Source organism: Labrus bergylta, chromosome 20 (assembly GCF_963930695.1).
Source record: "Labrus bergylta chromosome 20, fLabBer1.1, whole genome shotgun sequence".
NCBI lineage: Eukaryota > Metazoa > Chordata > Actinopteri > Labriformes > Labridae > Labrus > Labrus bergylta.
This window is the reverse complement of record NC_089214.1, coordinates 22,541,223-22,565,391: the sequence shown is the minus strand read 5'-3', so window position 1 is coordinate 22,565,391 and position 24,169 is coordinate 22,541,223. Positions and strand designations below refer to the sequence as shown.

Sequence of the window (24,169 nt, the reverse complement as noted above, 5' to 3'; positions counted from 1 at the left end):
ACTCACTGATTATTTGGATAGTAAGTTAGTAAGAGTTTTTAGATCACGATCATTCTGTTTCAGTTTACATGCAGTGTGAAGCTATGAGCTAACTAAAGAGCGCTAAAATTAGCATGCTAACACAACAATGCAGGACACAGGTGATTGCAGCTTGGGCTTAATGGTGCTTGATTACGCAGCGTTCTGATTGATAACTCCTTCGTGCGAACGCGAGTGGAGGGGGGTTGGAGGTGTGGCTGGTTTTATGGAAATTAAAGTGTGGTAACAATTCTAGGACAAAACCTCAAATACGGAAACAGCTTGAAACATGTTGTTTGAATGACCGGTCTTTGTGGCTCTTTGTGCTGTTTCCACATTTGGACTGAAAGCTCTTAATCCCACTGATGTGAAAACAATGAGTTCTCAATGGGAAATGGAAAAGCTGAGGAGCATCCGAACAAACGGATCTTTGCAGGGCCTGAAGGTCCTTTGGTGCCGTTTCTGTGCCAAGCAGACAGAAGTCCTTCAGACCCACAGTCCGGTCTCTGACTGTTTCTGTGTCCCTGCACCCTCATTCACCAACATTTATTGATCTATTTAGTGTTTGGAAAATCAGAAAACATCCAGATAAGATGATACTTTATCGATCCCCAGGGGGAAATCAGAGCAAAGTGATGGCAGACATTTCTGCAAAGTCATTGCAGAGCTGATCCAGAGACAAAAGTGGACGAAGAGAGCAGAACCTCATCGACTCTGCAGGTTGGAAGTTGTTTAATGTGTGCTTTATTTTTTATAAAGAACGAAGACTGACTCACAATACGGAGACAAGCCGTCTTGAAGTAAAGGTTAAGCACTGATTTATTAACTAAAGCCCTATTCGCACAGGACTAGTATTACCTGGGGACCTCATGTGTGGTCACGGTCTTGCTGCACCCCAGTTAAAGTGAGGGCTACAACTTCGGCCCTGGAGCAGACCAATCAGTCTCCCCTGTGTACTCCGACCACGGTCGGAACGGCGAAGCAGGAAAGGTTAACACTTGACATCAAATCTGGGGGATAATGTCAGTAAATTTGAGTTAAAACACAGACTTCCCTTATCCTGTGCGAATGCGCCACACGAAACACAGACATGGTGGGGTAATTTGTAAATCACGAGGTCCCCAGGTAATACTAGTCCCGTGCGAATAGGGCTTAAGTCTGTTATTTTGGATACTGGCACGAGGTCCGAGTTGGGAGAACGAGGTTCTGGTGTCTGGGGGTTTCAGAGTTTCTCCAGTCATTGGAGTCAGAGGGCTGCAGGGTTGCACGGGTTTAGGTCTTGGAACTGGGCGTTGGAATACGGAGGTCTGGTGGCTCTGAAATCTGGACACAGGAAAGGACAAGATGAACACAGCGAAATGAAGTTTTCAGAGATGGACTGAACTGAATACCAAGGCGGGTAAACAGACAATCTGGCAACAAGTGGTAGAATGAGTCGGCATTTATACTGTGGAGTGTGTAGGTGGCTTGTTGCAGATGATCTGTGCAGATGATGACACACACACACACACACACACACACACACACACACACACACACACACACACACACACACACATAGAAAGGGGAAAGAGGAGGGTAAAGAGACGAGAATCACAGGATCAAACACAGATTTCACAGATTAAAGGGGCTATATGCAACTTTTTACATGTATAAATTGTTTTTTATTGCCCATTAATAAGTGAACGGTTAATTGATGTGAAACAGTAGATGTTCACTGTCTATCTGTTGCCTGTATAAAAAGTTTCCCTGGGTTGTATTTTCCGCGAAAGCTCCAGGAAGTGACATTTTATGCACGTTCTCAATGTCCTCACTCCACTCTGCTTACAGAGATCAACAGTACAAAACTCATCACACACTCCTGGTCTTCACCTCCACAGCCAGAGGCTGTCTTCTACACACTTCTATCCGCCCTAGGAGCTCTCAAAGGTGGACAAACTCATCACACACTCCTGCTCTCAGCCAGACACACAGACTCCTTCTTAGACTTTCACATGTGTATGACCACTTACCTCTTCTGTAAACATTATGCCGGTAAATATCCGGTGATGATGCTCGATTGTGTACGTACGAGCACGTATGACGAGCACGCCAGGGAGAGTGAACAGGTTACTGGTGCAGTTCACCTAACGGCCATGCAGTGTCGCTACAAACGCAGTATTTTTTCAAGTTACATATAGCCCCTTTAAGGTAATAAATTAAAGCTCTTAAAACGTTTATTAAAAAGTACCTGTGCTTGTTTCAGGAGGACATTCAAAAGCAGGTCACAAAGATTTGGAACTTAGCAAACTGTGTTTGAGTGTTCAGGCCCTAAGCGGACATGCATTGTATTTGACTAATTTTTCCTCAAGATCTCGACTTATTTATGTCGTATTCTCCAGGTGGCACCACTGATTTCTCTTTGACAGCGCGTTAACTTCTGAGATATTGAGGAAATGGCTGATATAAACTTGTTCTCACAGGAAAACCAGCCTCGTTATTCTGAGATTAAAAAAAAAATTATTAAATCGAGATCTCGAATGAAACATCTGGAAATTTCTAATCAGAGGAAAACAGAGTGAATAAAATATTTGGATGCATGTCCTCTTAGGGCTCCTGTATGTAAAGGAATAAATAGTTTACTCATGTGGAACTGATTAAGCAGCATTTTGTATTTACTTACATTTCCAGGAGTTATTTCTCTGTAAAGAGTTGAAAGAAGAGAAAGTCTGTGCAGGAAAACCAACAGATCTCACAATTTTAGGAACTTGTTTTGTTTTCGTAGCAAAAAGTTCAAGCTCTGAGATAAGAAGTTTTATAATTTGTTCCTCACGGCTGAATTTTATTGTTTTCCTCGATAACATCAGGTACAAATAATCCTGAAGAGAAACAAGAAATTAAATTCATACCAAACTAATCTGGGGTCTCAGGAGGTTATCTAACTCCGAGGTCAGGACCTCCGGGATTTGAATATCCAACATCCAACTTGTAAAAACCTGCAGATATTAAAGGTCATAAGTGATCGGACCACCACAGCTCGTTAATCAGAAAACCTGATGATTGTTTTGGAGTCGAAATGAAGCTACAAGGTTTAGCATTTAAAGGGAGTTGTTCAGAAGGGCGTCTAATCTCCTCAGATCTAACAGTGAGCGCCGTGGGAGGAATATAAGAGTTACATAAAGTACGTCACCTGGGATTGAACCCGAATTGATTGACTTTTTGGATGCTGGTCAGAGAAGAGACGATGCCATGACCTCTCTGTAGAAGCAACTTCGCCAAGTACAACATTAAATACACAACATGTCAGGAGGGAAAGAAGATTTCACAGGTGGTCACACATTTGTAATAAATATAACGGTGCAGAGAATTAAAAAACTAAACCGATGATTCCGTCATCATGACCTCTGCCTCATAGCCAGCTGGTTGTGTCCTTGTTCTCCTCTTTACAGAGAAATATTTCCTGGAAATGTAAGTAAATAAAAAATGCTGCTTAATCAGTTCCACATGGGTAAACTATTTATTCCTTTACATACAGGAGCCCTAAGAGGACATGCATCCATATGTTTTAGTCACTCTGTTTTCCTGTGATTAGAATTTTCCAGATGTTTCATTCGAGATCTCGACTTAATAATCTTTTTATCTCAGAATAACAAGGCTGGATTTTCCTCAAGATCTCGAGAAGTTAACTCACTGTCAAAGATAAATCAGTGGTGCCACCTGGAGAATACGACATAAATAAGTCGAGATCTTGAGGAAAAATTTATCAAATATAATGCATGTCCGCTTAGGGCCTGAACACTCAAACAGTTTTTTAAGTTCCAAATCTTTGTGACCTGCTTTTGAACTTCCTCCTGAAACAAGCACAGGGACTTTTTAATAAACATTAAACAACAAGAGCTTTAATTTATTGCCTTAATCTGTGAAATCAGTGTTTGATCTTGTGATCCTCGTCAGTTTACCCTCCTCTTTCCCCTTTCTGTGTGTGTTTGTTTGCAGACATATGGCTTTTCATGGGCTTCATTTCCACCACTCTGCCAGATGGTACAGACTCTGTTTCACTTTTGGTCCAGCCATTTAGAATTTCCTGTACCTGTTTTATGCAAATTACTCACACTTGTTCTCCTTTGCCTGAAGCTATCCTCTGATCAACTCCTGCCTCCATCTCACTCCTGCATCTGCTGGATTCAACCCAGATCAGCACACACCTCTGGATCTCTGGACTCAAACTAATCACCCCCCCCCCCCCCCCCCCCCCCACACACACACACACACACACACACACACACACACACACACACACACACACACACACACACACACACACACACACACACACACACACACACACTCACCTGCTTCAATCTGCTCCGTTCCCTGCCCTAGGCTCATCCTCTGAATACCACGAGAACCTTTCATAATTCAGCTATAGTGAATACATTCTTTGTCTGCACCTACTCCCCTGCCTCCATATCTGTTCTCTTTGCACTTGAGTTCTCAAAACCAGCTCTGCCTATAACAGCTTCCCAACAGATGATTACAAAATGTCTAACTTGTAGACTGATGAGAAACTGAGATAGATTAAATGTTTTGGAGATGAATGGTCACTCTGTTTTTAAAGTAGTTCATTTTGTAATGAACAGTACATTTTGTAAAACAGAGTCACAGAAATCCAATTTAAATGTGCAGGAACCTGACAGACCATCTTAAATTACTGCAGAAACAGGTAGAATGTGTACTTTGGCGCCCTATGCTGGTCTGCACATGAACAGCAGAACAAAATATTTATCTTCTGTGCAAAAAATACACTTTTTGGGACTTCAGAGGCTACGTACAATTCTCAAATGAGGAAAGCCTTTTTTCTGACACAAAGACAAACTTAAAAAATGACTCAACTCCACAGGGTAGAGTACAAAAAGACAGGTTTGTTTTCAGTCCAGTTCGATACACAGGCAGTCCAAAAATACGAGCAGTGAAATCCAGAGAAGGCAAAAGAGGGGGTGAAAAAGGCAGACAATATAGACCTAAAGGGAGGACACACAGGGGTACACACACAATCAGGTGACAACAACACAGAAGTGAGTTCAGGGCATGGCAGACACACAAGGCGGGAAACCTGAGGAGCAGGAATCTGGAAGACAGAGACCGTGGCCCTTCCCCCAAAGCCACAGTTCAGTATGGTGTAGACTTTCTGAACCCTTGTGGTCATTCAGAGGGCATTTCTTGGGTCCACCTCAGTAGACTGAACATTTCAACATGGATGATAACTTCCAGGTTTTGTGCAGTATGGTTTGGATGCATCCTTTCAGGAAATGGCATTGATCTAAGGCAGGTCACACCTACACATTCACACACTGATGGTAGAGGCTGCTGTGTAAAGTGACCATCAGGATTAACTAACCCATTTATACACATTCATACACTGTGGACGAAGCAGCAGGAGCAACTTGGGGTTAAGTGTCTTACCTGAGGACACACCGGACATGTTGCTGCAGGAGCTGGGGCTCAAACCCCCGACCTTCTGGATGAGGGACGACCGACTCTACCAACTGAGCCACAGCCGGTCCAAAGGTCAAAGGTCAAATGTATCTTTATTGACCCCATAGGGGAAACATACAATACATAGACAACACTAAGAAATAATGCAACTAACATTAGGTGCATAAATACATAAAACATGAAAAATGAAAGCCCAGCAGAGATGCTCCAGATAAAAGTGATAAAAGTGAAAGTGCAGTGTGCAATGAGCAAGAAATTAAAATTCAAATAAGAAATTCTATTTAATAAACAAATAGCAGCAAGTACAAATGAGACCTGATGCCTTTTAGTCTTCACCACAGGCAGTCTGTACCGTCTGGGGGGAGAAGACTAAACTCTGCATAGAGAGGTTGAGAGCTCTGCAGGAGAGAAGTCACCTTTCTGACCACCTGCCTGCTGTAGAGGACGCTCAGCTGGACTTGACTCCTCCCTGCAATCTTACTCGCCACTTTAACCAGGCTACCAAGTCTGTTTATCAAATATGTAGAGTCTATCAGTTTAAAAGTGCAAAAATTTAGTTTTTTTCCAGGATTATATAAGATATTACCCAGAGAGTACAAAAGTTCACAGTTTAAAAAACAAAAACAGGGTGAATCAAAAATGTGCAGAAATAATGTTCTGGAGGAGTCAGACGTGCAGGAAAATTAATTCAAATGGATTTGAGCCAGTTTAAGTGAGTGTAGAGAATATTTTCCACAGAGGTAGATGAGAGGCGGAGAGGAAAGATGTTTAAAACCCCACACTGACAAAAAGGGATTTATGAAATATCATCTGAATTATTGTCTGACAGAAAGTCAACAGTGGTATAATATTTATATGTCACAGTTATGGAGAAACAAGGATTTTTTGTTCATAGTTTTAGGAAATGTTGGAATCCTCCCTCTCTTTTAGTGACAACAGGAACTATGAACTATTGTAGTTCCTAGAATCCCATTTAGAGGAACTTTTTGAGCTCCTGCTTCAGAGTAGGTACTATGGCAGTGCAAATGCAGACGGAAAAAAAATCCCCCCGGTGTAGTTCTCAGGGACCTCTCACTAGTAGATAGTTCCTCTTCAAAAAGTTCCCCAGAACTGTTTGGTCTGAAATCACCTAATGTCTCTGTGGGAGAGGGGCGGGTTATATGAGATTATTTTTCTTTCTGCTCCTTTTGGCTGATGAATTAAATCAACACATAATAAATAATAATAAATAAATAACAAAGGTAACATTCCCATAGCAAACAAGAATTATGTCTTTGTTTACTTTAAAAAACATTATGAATATTAATAGCAATTGTAGTTGATGTGCAAACACAGGAGAGGACATCATGGTCTGTTTTCATTGTCTGCTTTGTTAGATTAGAGAGATGGGGCTCAATCAGAATCAGAATCACCTTAATGTGACGTCAGTCTGTGCTCTCCATGTGCAAAAGTTGATGATAAACCATAAACAACAAGTAAACAAAGACTAATATGTGCAAACCTACACGAGACAACAGTGCGGTGGTGAGAAGTGCAAAGGATGAACATGGTAATAAATTATGTAGGCCTAATTAGGGAGAAGATGGATTAATAGATGATGATGATGATGATGAACAAATTAAAATAATAATAAGACGAAGATGACGTCACATCAAAGGAAATTAAAACATAATGAATATAGTAAAAGATAATATAGAAAAGCAAATGTGGTGAATGGTGTCTTTGTTTAGTATAAAAGCTGCACACATTCTGAATATTTAATAGCACTTGTAGTTGCAAACACAGGAGAGGACATTATGGTCTTTGTTAGATTAGAGAGACATCATTATTCAGAGAGTATTATCTGTAGTGACTCACACTGACTCTGCTGCTGTCCTGTGTTATTACACAGCAGTATTTGGGGTGGCGCGCCTGTCACCGTGTTTTTCTGTTCGGAGGGTTTGTGCTCAGAGATGGCCAGAGAGCCGTAGCGAACTGTGGGGCCTGCAGGCTGGGCATTTACCGTCAACCGTACCGTTAGAGAACCGCACAGACACGGAGAGTCACACGGAGAGGAGCGGGACGACAGAGGAGGTAAACACGGCTACTTGTCTGAATTAAACCGTCACTAAGTCTAACCCCAACCCAGTCTTTAAAAAAATCTCCACAAAACAAAACTGTTTTAACTCTGCTAGCTCAGTGATGGCGGACAGCTAGCAAAGCTGCTAAAGTAAATCAGTTAGCAAGCAGGTGTTATGTCGAATTATGCTACTCATCGAGATGTGCTATCAAGCGGCTCTGTGCAGTACAGGGAGCATTTTATTACTGGGGCAGCACGTCGAGGGAGAAATGCTTACTTTAAAATCTTAAAAAAGGGTTTTATTATAGAGTTTCCATAAAGTGTAAGTGGTGTTTAAAGTGAGTCTGCTTGACAGGGGATACGCTTGATCTGAAATCTTTATATAGAGTACCAAAATTGGCTCCCCATACTCTGTTATGCACATGAAGTGAGTAGGGATTTAAAATAAATGTAATTTGTTCTGGTAGCATTATTTTATACGGTTTACAGATAGCTTCTGTTGTCGTTTCGCACTATGGGGGCATACGCTGACAAGGCAGCACATCTCGCCATAACACCGGCTAGCAGGCAGCGGTCGGATAATAGCTAACTTAGCTAAATTTGTTGTACGTTAGCCCGCTAAAGTAGCCGTGTCTGCTGTGCCGCAAGTTGTACAGTTACAGATTTAACAAACACGTTAACTGTTTCAGGTGTGTGAGGGTGTTATCTGCTGGCTATGCCGGTGGATATGGAAGGATTGTCAGCTAGTGTTAAGATAGTTACGCAAACAAATATCAGTAAACAGAGATTGTTTTTCAGAGGCTAGCGGGCTAGTTATTGATAGCTAGCTGGCTGACTTTAGCTTTCCTATCCTCACAGAGAGATACAGACGTGATGAATCTGTAGGAAATATAAACTCACCTAACACGGGCGTTGTAGAGGAGATTACTTTACTTAATATAGTTATTGCGAATTAACACAAGGAAGTGTTTGCGCTAACAGCAGCATGACAGCAGATTATACAAAGTTAGTCCCAGTTTGTGAACAGATCAGAGTTTGTGTCTGATGGTCAAAATCAAATCAACAAGGTGTTAGTTAATGGTTAATAAACGGATAATAAAAATGTTTTTAATCCCATAATCCATCCTCCTGCTTGTTGAACTGTGATAATCTAAACGTACAAAAAGGAATGTGGTTGTTGTTGTTGTTGTTGTTACTGTTACCTGTAACTTTTAAAGGTGCGTTGACATTACCATGACATGACGTATGATTGTCTTTGCTGATGCACAACACCTGACTGTAGACACATGTAAAGACTGGCCTGACTTCGCACACAACACTATTTTATACAGATTTATTTCTACGTTTTGTTAGCCCCATCTACATCCTGTACACTATAGGGGTGTCATGATGTCACATTTTTAACCTTCTGTACAAAGGCAACAGACATACAAACCGCAGGCACTAAAAACTGGGAAAGTTGTTGTTTTCACGAGAACATGCACACACAATATGTTCTTGTGTGCACCAGAAAGTATCCTGTGAATATTAGAAGGTATTGCTTGTTTACAAGAAAATATTACGTGTGCATGTTCTTGTGGGCATGTAAAACTTTATGAAGAGCATTAGCTGCACACCAGAAACCTCCCTTAGGGGCTTTGTAGAATCCATCAAAAACTGCAGGCAAACTCCTGCACATTGTCTAAATTGCTCAAATATGTTTCATTAACATTTTGGTACTGGAACCTTGCAAACATATTTGGGCTATTAAGAAAATGTGCAGGAGTTTTCCTGCAATTTCTGATAGATTCAGGGTGCACTCACACTAAGCAATCTGTACAGTGCCCAAGCACGCTTCAATAATAACTTTTCCTTTATTAATCCCGCAAGGGGAAATTCAGTTTTACACTCTGTTTAATGAACATGCTACACAAACATAGGCCGAAATACACACACATGCACTAACTAAGGTATAGTTCATGCACGAGCACAAGCACAGGCAAGAAACGTGGACAGCCTTCATCATCGAGTAATCAAGTGTTCTGTTGTTATCTGATAACATGACTCAAAATAAGACACAACGTCAGTAAAGTAGCTGTCATGTTCTCTGATGTGTGGAACCAGGCTCGACCATATGTCCCTTTTTTATTTTTTGAATCCACCTGTCTTGTAAACTAAGCTATGCTCATGTGTTTCATAACGACGTTTTGTGCAAGAGGTAACTGTGCTCAGGCCCGGTTAGTCCTGGAGCACTGTGAGTGCAGGCCTATAAAAAAAGTTGAAATATGAAATGGATAGAAGTAAGGAGAATCAGCACTTCAGCTGACAAACATTGCAAACTGGTGCGTCTCACCTGCCTGACATGGGAACACTTTTTAATACATCTTAATCACATTTCAGAAGTTGCTTCTTCATACTATACACCAGGGCTGTCGTGATCAAAAAACAAACAAACAATATTGACACCTGTTTCGATATCACAGATACAAAAACAGAAGTCCTAGGCACCTAATATTCTGTAATGTATTGTTTTTAATCACCAATGAGTTGCAGAGTAACTGGAGAACAGAAAACATGAAGCAACAGTTTAATGACGGGCACGGTGATTGTTGCGGTTGCGTGCAGACAGTCTATGGTCTATGTGTTCTTACACGTATTCTCCTGGAAAAGGCAGCAGTTTTTCAGGAGTTTCTGCAAGTGTGAAAGCCCTGATTTAGGGCTGTGAGGTGGACATGCGAACATCGTGGTCAGGAGAATATCCGGAGCATTGCTCCTGAAATTATTGAGATATATCCAGGAGTGCAGATGTGAAAACGGCTATACTGATTCACTGATGGAAATCCTATCGATGAAGTTGTCTTGTATTTCCCCTCTGTGGACAGGCAAAGAGACATGAACAAACATTGTTTGTGTTTCAGTGGCAGATGGAGGTTTTCTGTACCACCCTGGGTTTTGTATTTCAGGAGCAATAGTGCTTGTTTTAATGTTTCTCAGTTTTTAACCACAGCTCAGTTTGTCTCATTCTGTACATATACAAGTGCCTCATTAGAAGGTAAAGATGTCACTTGATCAGCAACTTTTCCTAGCTGGCTTTGACATAAACTTGTTTGTTCACACTCAATCTCTCAAACACACACACACACGCTCACTCACTTTGACCTTTGAAAAGCCAGGAAGCAGCTGTGGGGAAAGTGGGAGTTGTGGCCTGTCGCCACTGTGTGAAGCCAGTGTGTGAAGCCAGTGTGTGAAGCCAGTGTGTGAAGCCAGTGTGTCATACCAGCATAGAGAAAGTCATCAGAATTAACAGCTCCTGTTGTTGTTGAGATCTGAAAGCCGGGTTAAACATTGTTATGCACTTAACCTTTAAACAGCGTGCTTTATTGTATGCAGGGGAATTAAACGCACAAATGCAGTTTTGCTCGGTCAAACAATGAAGGTGGAGCACATTTAGGGTCAGTGTACCGCAGTAATGAATCCTCACAGGGCTTAAATCTCTGCCAGGTCAACATTGAAGCTCCTGCTGCCCTGTGTAGTTATACATCTTTATTTGTTTGTTAAGATTTGTATTCAATTTCACCCAAAAGCCAAGACAACAAGAGAAGTCCAGGCTCAGTGATGACAGAGACTCTGTGTGACTTTGCCCCTTTTGTGGAGCTGTGGTGTCTGCTGAAGGGGAGTCCTAATGTAAGCTAACACCTCCCCTGACATCACGCTCGGTCCTGATGTGTTTCAGTGCAAACACTGTGTATGTGGTCCTGCGCGTCTATTCATTGAGGTGTGCTGGTTTTTGTGTGTTAACTAAGAGGGACTTTAATGGTCCTCGTATGATCCCCAGTATCTTAGGAATCTCGACTGCCTCTCCTTTGATTAGCGTTTTCATTCAAGACAAATCCATCACAAAATATAAAGTGCGTTGTGTAGCAGTAAGCAGGGTACTGGCTGTTTTGTAAGCAAATCCACCCGTACAGCAGCAATGCAGGATGTTCTTTCTACAGGCCAACCAGTACATCAAACAGTACAGGAAATCATAACACAGAGAACCAAGAAAAAGTGCTCAAACCTCAAACCTCAAACACAAGGTTGACTGTCTTTGCTCTTATAAACTCAGAGTTGCTCTTTTCCCCTTCAGCTTGTTGTCCTTTAAACATAGTCATTCCTATCTCGTAGACATGAGACAACTGTGGAACGATGCATACTGTAATATGTACTGCTTTATTACTACACAGAGTATTATTGTGTTTTATGGTTTGAACCTTTAAAGATAACTACCGGTAAGTGAATTATACTTTTTTACTTTTAAGACTGCCAAACCACTTCATTTTATTTTTTATTCTACTTCAAATAACTTTAATCTTTGTTGTTACTGATGAAGTTGTCAAAGTATTTGATCCTTTTGAGCCCTTTTGTTATCATATATTTTGTATAATACAATCCCTGTTATGAATGAGTTTCGTTACATGGACTTTAGTATCTCGGTTTTGATCGGGGTTTTTTAGGTTTCCCATTTTTGTAAACATCATGCCTCTATTTTGAGAAACCTGATTTTGCTACCTGGAGAACTCCGAAATTTAACGGGATAATGTGACAACTGTCGACAACCTGCTCAGATGCGTCCTAGGCCAAGTGACATATCAGCAAAACAAACATGGCTCGTAACATGTAAACACACTCATAGACTGTGTCAAAGAGAACCCAAGCTTTTAAAAAAACTTCAGTCAAATCGTTAACCAAAAGCTGGCGAGCACAAAAAGAGAACAAGCACTGTCAAAATTGCACAAATACATTGGCAACATTTCAACATTGCCAACGTATTTGTGCTGTTTAGACAGTGTGCAGGAGTTTGCCTTCATTTTTTTGTTGATGACCCGCTATGAAATGCTGAGGACTTCGCTGTTTGTTGCTGTGGTATCTAAAGAGGTACAAACTTAACCGGCCAGACTATTCACAGTTAAGATATCTGTTTGAGTTATTTACAGTTTTTAGTACAGCTGGTGAGTTTGAGGTGAGGACTGTTGAAGAATTTCTGTTGACGACATTAAGATCGTTTCTTGGCTGTATGAGGCAGTACATTTAAAATATGCACTTAATGGATACTATCTTTGGTTATGTATGACTAATGTGCTGACAGCGAGCGAATGTACAGAAGTCTTCCATGCATCAATTTGTTACATCTCGCCTGTGCACGCTGCGGTCTGTGGAGGCATTTCAGAGGAAGTTAAACCTTGCCATCTGCTTTGCATTATCAGACTGAATAAGGGAGTTAAAATATCTGGGGCTCTGGTGGGGTGCTTCTAGTATTTTGTACGTAATTCAAATACTACCAAGGTTGCATAAAATCGTGCTACTCGCTGCCCTTATTAGCCTGTTTGGTAAAAGAGCAGCGTTTCATTCATAAGGCTTCTCCGCATTGAATTATGCCCCAAGTTGTTCTAGTTATTTAAGAGTCCACATTACGGCCTATAGTATGTTTTATGACTGCAGCAGGGGTGTCCCAAGCTCATCTGTGAGAATAGTATTTACAGAATGAACCACATTCACAAATAGCTGCAAGACTCTTTAGAAAACCACCCAGGGAGAGCTGTGAGTACATTTAACTCTGGTTTTATATGATTGTGGATTTTTATTGTGTGAACAAAGACAAATATTATATCGGCATCCATCCAGACAAAAGAGGGGAAAACTTGATTTGTACTTGCTTAGTATGCAGCACACCTGACTTGTTAGTTGATTGTCACAATGCACAGGAGCTCCCGGAGGAAATCCAGGCGGTGCCTAAAAAAAAAAAAAAGTTTCCAGAGCCAGAAATTGATTGGAAAACATTCGGTTATTCACTGAGCTGCTGCTGTTATAAGGCATACCTGCAAACGTGAATGACTAGGGATGTTAGGATACCAGAATTTTAAACTTTAATACGATACACGTTCAATCAAACAATATCGATACCTGTTTGGATACCACACAGAGACAAAATAAAAGAGGTCTAAGTCACCCAGCTTTGGTTAATTTATTCACTCCTGCTGCACACTGTTAAACCGCACAGATACATCAGAAACATTGCAGATATTCATGACACAATTAGTTAATTGCCCCACCAGTTTCATAAGTCCTGCAGTAGAGCGTATTTCATGGAGCATATGAAACCTGTTGGCCCAGGTGTCAGTCATACTTTAAAAGCTGTGTCAGAGGGATTTAGGGTCAGTCTATTGCATGGCTTATAACTGTTTTCATTCTGCGTTTGTCAGGACGGTTGAGAGTGATGGCAGATGACCACTCCTGGACTCAGTCCCAGTTCCATCATTTATCCCTGTCACCTGCCTGTTTTATGGATGACTGCTAAACAGAGTCAACCTTTTCTCATTGTCAGGGTCTGTGGTTTGGCTCGGTGACTGAATTCATCCCTCCGACAGTACATCATCTCATTCCCCCAAGATTAGATATAAAAGGTTTTATGACATCATATTAAGCTTGTCAAGTGAAGAAGAATCAGCATCTGGTTTTTAGAAATGGTTATGTGATAGGGCTGTCACTTTTTATTTGAAAAATAATTGGGGTGGGGTTCACATTTTTAACTGTAATGAGCTGTTCAAATTAGAAAGGAAGTCTATCAGAGGATCATGCTTCCTGAAGTTCTCTACAGTTGTGACAAAAACAACGGGGGCTCGATTCAGAGGATGCAAACTTAAACGAGGGAGACTTTTCCCCCTGCAGACAGCAGCCCACTGCATTGCTGGAGAAACTCAGGGTCACTACGAACCCGCAACTCTTCAAGCTGGCTCGCAAATGTGTGTGTTCACTATGAACCTCTGCGCTCTGAACGGGTGTTGTCGTCAGCAGGTTATATTGTAGATTGTAGAAGAGATCTGCACTTGATCCTGATCAAGTTAATAGACGGTTAATAGAAAAAATAAGTTGGTCCTTTTCAGATTGTCAACAGGCAGTTTGTTTTAGGCTTATTATTGAAGTAAATTGTTTTTTGACTGTGCGGAGGAAGGCAGCGGGGTTGTGATGACATCCCCACTGAAGATAGATAATTTTTGACATTTATGTCGTCTGCTACTTTTCATATTCTTTCCAAGTTTCTCTTCCCTGCCCCGTTATTGATCAATACCCACATGTAGATACTCAAAACCTCCCAATATATTTAAAACTCCCAGCCTTTCTTTCGTCATGCAAATTGTTTCTATGATTTGCATATTGATAGATCTGTAATACGTTGATTGATGCGTGATTTGATCCCATTTTCCATCCTTGAGCTCTTGATCTTTGAGCCTGTACTAGACACAACTCTATCAGAAGAGGTTTTGATATTTAACAGCATTGATGTGTGTTTAAAAATTAGGTAAATTCAAACTCCTGCTCCGAGCTTTCCCTTTGAAATGTCTGATTAACTTCCGAACAGATCGCTGGTGAAGTCACTGGGTATTAAACTCTGAGAGCAGTAAGATAGCAGACTTAGCCCTGCCTGGCGCTGTTCTGCCGCCTGCCTTGTAGTCTTCCCACGGATCTGTTAATTCTGGCCCCGTCCCTATCTTCTTAATTGGGTTCCTCCTAAGCTGCTTAAAGGCTGCCTTGTCCAACTCGAGGTCTATGTTGGGTGACAAATCAGCCTGTGTGTCGACCTGCTGCTGCTCGGATCGTTAAATCATATCAGAAATGTTTCGGTCCTAATTGGAGCTGGGAAACGGTGGGAGGAGTGACTTCCTGAGCTGACAAAATTAACGAGCGCTTTACATATTCCGAATATGTCACTCGTCAAATAATGCCTCGAGATATTCTCTCACTAATGATTAAACTCAGAGTGACAAAAAAATGCAAAAAAACGGAAGGTGGCGGTACAACAGTATTCCCATGCTACTAGCCTCCATTTAACTTTTCAATATTCAGATTTCTTGGTCTGCAGCAGCTCAGTCTGTAGGGACCTGGGTTGGGAACTGGAGGGTCAGCGGTTCAAGTCCAAGTACGGAAATTGGTCTCGTAGCTGGAGAGGTGCCAGTTCACTTTCTGAGCACTGCTGAGGTGCCCTTGAGCAAGTCATCAAACTCCAGTCACCAGCTGTGGAGCGCTCGCTGTGGGCAGCCCCCTCACTCTGACATCTCACCATGAGTGTACGTCCTAGTGTTTTAGTCAGGACCGCACAAACCGAGACCAAGACATTATTGAGACCAGAGTGCTCTAAGACCAAGACCATAAATATCCCTAAAAAAATCATCATCTTGTGTTTAGGCGGCGTGTCACTCACTTACCCCCAATTCACACAGAGACGGTCCGTCAGCGCCGCGCACTATGTTGTACTTAGCTGCCACTGTAGTCAATCATTGTGTTCACACAGGGCGCGCTGCGGTCCGTCTCTGGCGTGTGCTACCAACGGCACTGCGCTCTGCTCCGTTTTAAGTACGCAGCGAGTCTATTTTCAACGTAGTACGCTGCAGGCACACGTCAAGCTGGACAGAATATGACAGCCCAGACAGGAAGTCAGACAAGGAAACGCACAGAGCATCCGGTCAATTTCAAAATAAAACACAATATACGGACTCGAACATATTTTTCATCACTTTATCAACATGACGTCAAAACAGGAACCAAATGAACAACAATGCATCCTCAGAAAGACAAAGCAACATGTTGTTTGCATGTTTTTCTCTTAATTCCCGCGGGATCTTGTAGTTCTCCTGTGATGTGTCATGGGTGTGTTCCCCTGCGCTGACGGATCCAGTGTGAATGGGCACGAGCCGTCCGACTGAGCAAAACCGTGGCGCTGACGGACCGCTACGTGCACGGAGTATGTGTGAATTGGGGGTTAGACCCTCACACCGGGAAGGTTGCGTCCGTAACTGGGAGATAAAAATCAAACTACCAATGAATTGAAGTTGTTTTTTTTTTTTTTAGAAAGAGGCGTTTTCCTTCTAATCTCAGTAATGAAGCCGATGAGACAAGGTGGTCTTGAGACCAGACCAATTGCGAGTACTCCAACACTAGCATGTCCACAGGATCCGGTTTGTGCATGTGTGTGTGTATTTCAGCCTATGTGTGTGGCGTGTTCAACAACAGAGTGTAAAAGTATATCTTCTTCTTCTTCTGCTCAAGAGGCAGGAAGAAGCACCCTGCATAGTGCGTGCTTGCTCATGAAAGCAAGCAATCAAGAGGATCGGGGATATCACAAAGCTCCTCTGAAGTGGAACCAAGAAGAATGAATTTGTTTTGTCGTGTTTACAGTTCTGCAGCTCTGAAATGTAGCTGACCTTTACACGAGACAGCAGCGAAGTGAAATACAATCACTGCACAGTCTGAATGTAACTGAAAGGAAGACGTGTGTTCACTGTTGTGAATGGAGACGTCTGTTCTGAGGAACACAGAGTTTTGAAGATAAATGCAGATTTTAGCTTAATTTCATAACCTAAAGGTAAATCTAAGAGTGTGAATTAAAAGGTCTTGTATGACGGGAAACACGACAGGCTGGACAGATATGTGGCAGAGTTTATAAAGAAAGTTGTTTCAAATATATATGGTAATAAATCTGTGTTTTAAAAAAAAAAAATCAGAGGTCAGATGTTGTGCGAAGGTATTCCTCGGGCTCTTCTGAACTTTGTTCTAAAAGTGATCACATTTATGTTTCAGAGGAATCATGGGACACGGAGTGGGCTGAACCAGGAGGTCGAGCAGTGCACACCAATTGTGAGTATAAAAAGCTTTCCAGTATTCTTTCTATGTGAAATAATTACAACAAAAACTAGAATATCAATAAAAGGAGGGAAATATTAACAGCTTAAAGTTGGAAGAGCTTCAACCACAAAACATTCTGAAAATGCCAGAGCGGCCTCTAAGACGTCTTAGCTGTTTTTTTATTGGATCCTCTGAGAGTTCACCTGTTTCTGATTTGTGAGTTTATTGGCTTAAAGTATTATGTGTGTGGTTTTGTAGGTTTCCCACTGTGGTGTATGACATGGCCACGGCCTCAGCTCGAGCAGAGTCTAGCCATAACCACAGAGGAACGTCACAGCTCCATGCCGTTGGTGAGTCCACACACAGAAGGAAATGTTCTGTGGGGGTTAAAGGGTGGCCTCAGGGTCTACTGAAGACCCTGTTACTCCCCAATGCACTGGATCAGCAGGTAAAAAAGATTACTCCTCACAGGGATCATGACGTGTCACCTTATGTAATTTAAGTTGGAGGAGTCTGTTTCGGTTGGATTTGCTTTCTGAAGCTGGCTTCTTGTTTTTATAACGCTTATAGAAACTCACATGATCAGATCAATCAATCATTCAATTTTTATTTGTATAGCATCAACTCATAACAAGTGTTATCTCGAGACACTTTACAAAAAGCAGGTAAAATACTTTACTCAGATGTGACTTAAGATAAATACATACAGAGGACGATCGACTACTTCTGTTCCCCGTCTATTCTCTTATCCACACAGGCACACACACGGGCAGTACGCAAAAGACGCTCAATTAAGGCTACTCGCATTTTGAAAAGTTCTACTCGATGGTCTATTTTTACATGAGGGGATCCGCGCTTGAGGAGGCTTGATGATGACGTTTAGCACAACAACCATCATAAACTACGACTTCAGGACAGCATCAGCAGCTGCAGAAAAACACTGAAACGAAGGCACGAGAAACTTCAGTTTTGACATGAGCATTGCATTTCAACTGGTGCATCTATAGGAGGAACGTGCAGACTGATTCATTCTGCTCTCCCACAACGTGAACAAGCCCCCTCACATGAGGCTTTCCTGTTGTGATAACGGAGTCGCACGTTAGCAAGTCTGTACCCACAGGCTGCAAGTCCATGATGCCAACAAATCTGCAATTTGTGGAGACGGTTTCCTAAACGGTGTGCTTGGATTTGCAAACTATGGGCATGGATTTGCATCAGAAAGCTGTGCGCAGAGTTTGCAAATCTTTGCGGTCCGGACCTTTTAAATTCCCTTCCAGCATAACAATGTCTTCTCTCTTCTGCGTGAGCGCAGAAATTTATAGAATAAAGAAGAAAATAGGTCGTAAACAGGGTCCGAAATTAACTTTTTGACTCACTGGCCAAGGTGGCAGGTAGATGAAAAAATTGACCGGCCAAACATATTTTTTTACCGGCCAAAATAACAAATTTTGTTCTTGTGTCCTATACACATCTGTTACAGTACATTTAATTGAGAAGGCATTATGTTCTGTTTAATCAATAACAAATATAAGTCACAGATTCGATTATGTCATCAAATCAGGAAATTTGAGAAATTGTAAAAAAAAATATATTTGCTGGCCTTTATTTTTTATTTTTTGTATTATCTGTAGGCAGTACTTCCCAGACCCCCCCCCCCCCCAACAAGTTTTCTCCTGTTTTAGCTTTGACAATATTAGAAACTTAATATAATCAGCCTGCTCGTTAGTGGACGTGTGTATATCTCTGACTGCTCCTGCTGCACGTGATGGAAGAGAAAAGTGGAGCGTGCATTTAGCGTCCGCTAGGATATCTAAAGTGTAACGCAGCGCTACTTCACAGAGTCTGTGTGGAGATGTTGACAGACTTATGACGTTGCTATTGCTCAGTTAGCTGCAGACACGGTGACAGTGAACGCAGAAAAGTCGAAACCGACCATTTGACCGGATCACGTGTGTTCCCGACACGGTCCGTATGGATCAACTGTTTGCTGAAGCGTGCGTGCGTGCATGCGTGCGTGCCTCAGCGTGCCCCGTGATACTCGCAGAGAGAGGAGCAGGGTAAAGTAGCTGCAGCTAGGCTACATCAAACGCGCTGAATACTTATAGCATAGTTTTTATGACTTTTTGATAAAACATTTACCCACCCTGTGGCGGATAGCCCTCTGAAAAGTACTCGCCAAACGGAAAATCTACCCGCATTTGGCGCTTGGCGGGTGTTAATTTCAGACCCTGGTCGTAAATATTCCTGGGTAGCCCACCTACCCAAGGATCATCCATGTTTAGGAAAACACTGAATCTGTGTCCGAGTGTACAATCTGAGTTTAGTGAGCGCGCTTGTAGGAGTGGGTGAAACTGTCCGAGGCGTCTGCCTTTCCACTATGACACACATGCATGAGTGGGCGCTTATGAAACATCGATGCTGTAGCAGTAATTAACGAGATGATCTCACAAGAATCACTGACAAAACACAAGTATCACTGGAAAGCGAAAAGTAAAATCATGATTTATGTGTTGTTTTTAATTTTGATCTTGTATTCGTGTATCCGGGCGAGCCAGCAAGTTATAAAGTTGAGCCCTGGTTCAATGCTCAGAAGGCTTTTATCTGCCATTTGCCCTGCATGGCCCCTGGTTTAGCTCAGAGAACACAAACAGAGCCATGTGCGGCGTATGTAAAGGATCAGTACATACACATTTTCAGGTGTTTTAGTATGATATATTGGATGACAGATATTTTTGAAATGCTGTAAACTTTTTTCACTCGTCTCATTGCTTCCTTCATGTTCCCTCTGCCAGTTTCATGTGCCAAAATCAAGAGGAAGAAGAGTCTGTTTGGGGCGGCCATCTATGTGGAGGTGACAGCGGAGGGGGAGTCACGCCGCACGGCGAAGTCTCACAGCTCCTCCAATCCGAAATGGGATGAGAGACTCACTCTGTAAGTGTGTGTGTGTGTGTGTGTGTGTGTGTGTGTGTGTGTGTGTGTGTGTGTGTGTGTGTGTGTGTGTGTGTGTGTGTGTGTGTGTGTGTGTGTGTGTGTGTGTGTGTGTGTGTGTGTGTGTGTGTGTGTGTGTGTGTGTGTGTGTGTGTGTGTGTGTGTGTGTGTGTGTGTGTGTGTGTGTGTGTGTCCTCTCTCTTCCTATTTTTTTATTTACTCTGTTTAAATCAACTTCTATGTACACAGTGTCCTTCAGAAATGAATGTAGGATTACTCATGAGTCCCACGTCTTTTTTTATTTGCAGAAGATAAAATGAGAGACAGGCTGTGAGGGTAGTATAAACATCTGTCTCCTAATACTCCCCCCTCAACAGAACGATGCTAGAGAGAGCCTCTGCTGATCTCCAGATGGTCTGAGCTTATATAAAACGCTGTTGATGAAGAGAAAAAGATGAAGCAACAATATGTTGGCTTTGGTGCAGGAATTTAGGGGCCTATTTCTGCCTGTATACGTTATGTAACAATCATAAGGCTCAAGGAAAATTTGTGTATTGTAGTAGAAAAAAGCCCTCAAGTGGCTCTTATAGAGAAGTCTAAGAAGAAGGGGAGCACAATGATGCACAAAGCTCTCAGTATCCGACCAGCAGACTCTTGCTGCTCTCTGGTTTCCAAATGGCTCTGCTAACTGCCAGAGAGATGTCATTGACAATGCTAATTATCTTAATTGGGTAATTACGGCTAATATCTCGGAATGGTGCCGTGGTTCTCATCTTGTGTTTGCAGCATGAATGTTCTGCGAGCTGCTGTGACTCCTTACGGCTTGGATCCTGGAAGGAAGTTGCATTATGTAAGGCGAGCACTTCAGTCGCTACGTCTGCAGCGAGGAAGAGTTACTGTCAGGAGATTTTAGGAGAGCGGCGGATGCTTACAAAAAGAGAGGCTCTAAGAATCAGAAATTAAATATGTTTTTGGTCAGTTTTTTTCTTTTTGAAGGGAAGCAGCTGCTGGAAGGAGGAAGTAAAGAATAGTGGATTTATTTTGTAGACTTTTTTTTTCCTTTGTAGGCTGTAGAACAACCAATATATCATATCTAGACCAATGACATCCCGATTACACCACATTATCTGGAACACGGTTAAGCCCTATTTCCAACATGCGGTCCGGTTTGGTTCGGGACAGATTAGTACAGTAAACCCTGACCTTGCTTGAGATTCTACAGCCAATCGTACCCTTACTTGGTAAGCGGAGCATAGCTGGATGGCGTTAGCTACATAATAGTGTGACATCATAGCAGCGCCACACAGTGTAGCCCGCCAAAAAATAAGAACGCACCACAGTAAACAAAGAGCAACAATGGAGGTTATCCAGCAGAGGTCTGCTCCTCAGAGCTCGTCCATGGGGCGGTGCTACTCGCTGACATTAGTCCCAAAAAACAAAAATACTGTAATCAGGGGTGCAAACTTGTCACCTTTCGGTGAAATTCGCCGTTTTGGATCCCAATTAGGTCATTTGTGTGATTCATTTAGATCTGCAATAAAAATATTTGGGGGGGGTAAATCTTCGACGCGAGCCGTCATGCTTCTTGCGGCCAGCGAGCACGGCCCCGCGAACATTAAGTCATTTCTGATTGCTCAACACGGCCTGAAGAAAGTACTTCTGGGCCCTGCAGCCAATCATTGCAACGTGGTCTGCACGAACTCGTCTGCGTCATTACAAAAATTTCGGAGGTGCGCGGCTGGGCGCTCAGACCCGCCACAGACCCTCTTCTCGCCGGCCGCGATTGTGCAATATTGCTGCGCCGACCGCAAGAAGCATGAAACCTGATTCAATGAGTCGCAATGTGCAGCACATGGCCAATTTACATAACGTTATTTTTCCGTGAAAACACTGTGGAAAGATTCGAAGTCTGGCTAGCAAGCCAGCCTTTCTGTTAAACATGCTGTCTGATCATATTTACTGTTTGGTAGTGTCGTGTCTTTAATAAATCCGGAAAATAGGCAGGGTCAGTTTTTGGCTGTGACCAACAAAGACATCAACAATTTCCTTAGATGGTGATCCCTAAGGTTTGTCGCCGGCATAATTGTGAGTATCACAGTTTTTTGTTGTTGCTGAAGTTGTTGCTGAAATTAAAGTGCAGCTTACTTTAATTTCTGTTTGTTACGGTTAGCGACGTTGTGTCCGACGGAGCTAACTGCTAACGGCGGGGGGGTAGCAACTCGGTTGCACCCGTGTTGTTTTGTTGACAGCACTTATCGTTTAAGGCTCACATTTTCGCATGGGTTAACTGTTACTACTGGCAGCACCTGTTGTTGGTGCCTACCCTTTTTTTCGGCGTGGAGGCGGCATTTGCGCTCCTACCCCCCATTAAGTTTTGCCTCATTGTCATTTAGTTGAAGCGCTTCCGCTTATAGTCAACTGTCTTTCTATTCTGTCATATACCCTTTGTCGGTGAAGGCAGTGTGTTCACCAGGTGTGTAGCAGCAGCTCTGTCTCCCCTAAAATCCCAGGGCATGAAGGTCCTCCCCTATCTGGACGACTGGCTGGTGTGTGCGCCGTCGCAGTCACAGGTAGCCCGGGACACCGCAGCCCTCCTTTCCCATGTGGCCCAGTTGGGCCTCAGGGTGAACTCCGAGAAGAGCTGCCTTACTCCTTCCCAGACCATCACCTTTCTCGGTGTGGATCTGGACACTGCTTGTATGAAGGCTTATCCATCGCGTCGGCGGGTGGACAGCATCCTGGGCTTTCCTGCCCCCTCTTCTGTGGGGGCAAGAAGCTGCCTTATGTCAAATTCCTTCAGCTCTTGGGGAAGCTGACGTCAGCCGAAATCGTGGTGCCTTTAGGTTTGCTGTCGCTACGTCCCCTCCAAAGGTGGCTCAACAGCTTCCATCTGGATGCAAAGTGGCACAGGCACAGGACACTCACAGTGTCTCAGAGGTGCCTCATTGCACTGGCCCCATGGAGGAAGAGGTCTTTCATGCTGAGTGGCATGACCAGGGGCTCGATTCCGGCCCGTCGCGAGACTGTCACGACCGATGCCTCCCTCTCAGGGTGGGGCGTGGTGTGGCAACACCAAACTGCTCAGGGGTAGTGGTCTGCTCAGGCCTGCACAGACCACATCAACGTTTTAGAACTACGGGCTGTGCACCTGGCTCTGAGGCATTTTATGCCATGCCTCAGAGGGAAGCATTTCCTAGTGCGTTTGGACAACATCCCAGCGGTTTCTAAATCATCAGGGGGGCACCAGGTCCGCAGGGTTGCTGTGCATGGCCCGGGACCTGTTGAATTGTGCAGCCCCCCGCCTGGCCAGTCTGAGGGCTGTGTACCTACCCGGAGAAAGAAACCAGGTGGCAGATTTCCTGTCTCGGGGCGAGCCTTCTCCGGAGGAGTGGATGTTACATCCGGAGGTGGTGCTCAGCATCTGGGACCACTTCGGCAGGGCAACAGTGGACCTCTTTGCTTCAGAGGCCACAACTCAGTGCCCCCTCTGGTTCTCCCGCACAGAGGTAAACAGCCCACTAGGTCAGGACGCCCTGGCTCACGACTGGCCAGGGGGTCCCCTCTATGCTTTCCCCCCGCTTACGTTGATACAGGCGGTGCTTCAGAGGGTTCTCCTCCTTTTGGCCGGGGAGAACGTGGTTTCCCCTACTGTGCAGATTTTGTCACAGCCAACCATGGCGCCTCCCAGACAGGATGGACCTCCTGTCACAGATCCTGGAGTCCTGGAGTTCTTGCAGTCACTCTTAGATGCTGGCCGCTCCCTCTCTACCGTGAGGGTTTATGTAGCTGCCATTTCCTCTCAACATGTTCGGGTAGACAACAACACTGTTGGGTGCCACAGGTTGGTTTCCCTCTTTTTGAGGGGGGCTATGAGGCTTCGTCCACCACAAGCTCAGAGAGCTCCGGCTTGGGACCTGCATCTTGTGCTTGACAATCTGTGTTTGCCTCCCTTCGAGCCCCTTGCGGAGGCAGATCTGCATTGGTTATCAGCTTTCCTCCTTGCCATGACCACAGCAAAGCGAGTGGGGGAGCTCCACACTTTGTCTGTTG

General features: G+C 43.3%; 1 protein-coding gene across 2 annotated transcripts in view; it reads left to right on the top strand.

The window, feature by feature from the left end:
- Nucleotides 1–7,387: 7,387 nt before the first annotated feature.
- The window catches only part of LOC109992665 (NEDD4-like E3 ubiquitin-protein ligase WWP1), a 46,516-nt gene continuing 29,734 nt past the window's right edge, over nt 7,388–24,169 (top strand). Inside the window, exons 1-4 of one of the 2 annotated variants that reach the window (XM_020645367.3) lie at nt 7,388–7,566; nt 17,147–17,203; nt 17,450–17,541; nt 19,984–20,122. In XM_020645367.3, coding sequence (XP_020501023.1) covers nt 17,472–17,541; nt 19,984–20,122 — 209 coding nt within the window. In that variant the 5' untranslated portion in view covers nt 7,388–7,566; nt 17,147–17,203; nt 17,450–17,471. The remainder of the gene's footprint in view (nt 7,567–17,146; nt 17,204–17,449; nt 17,542–19,983; nt 20,123–24,169) is intronic. The other variant, XM_020645366.3, reaches the window with a different exon arrangement.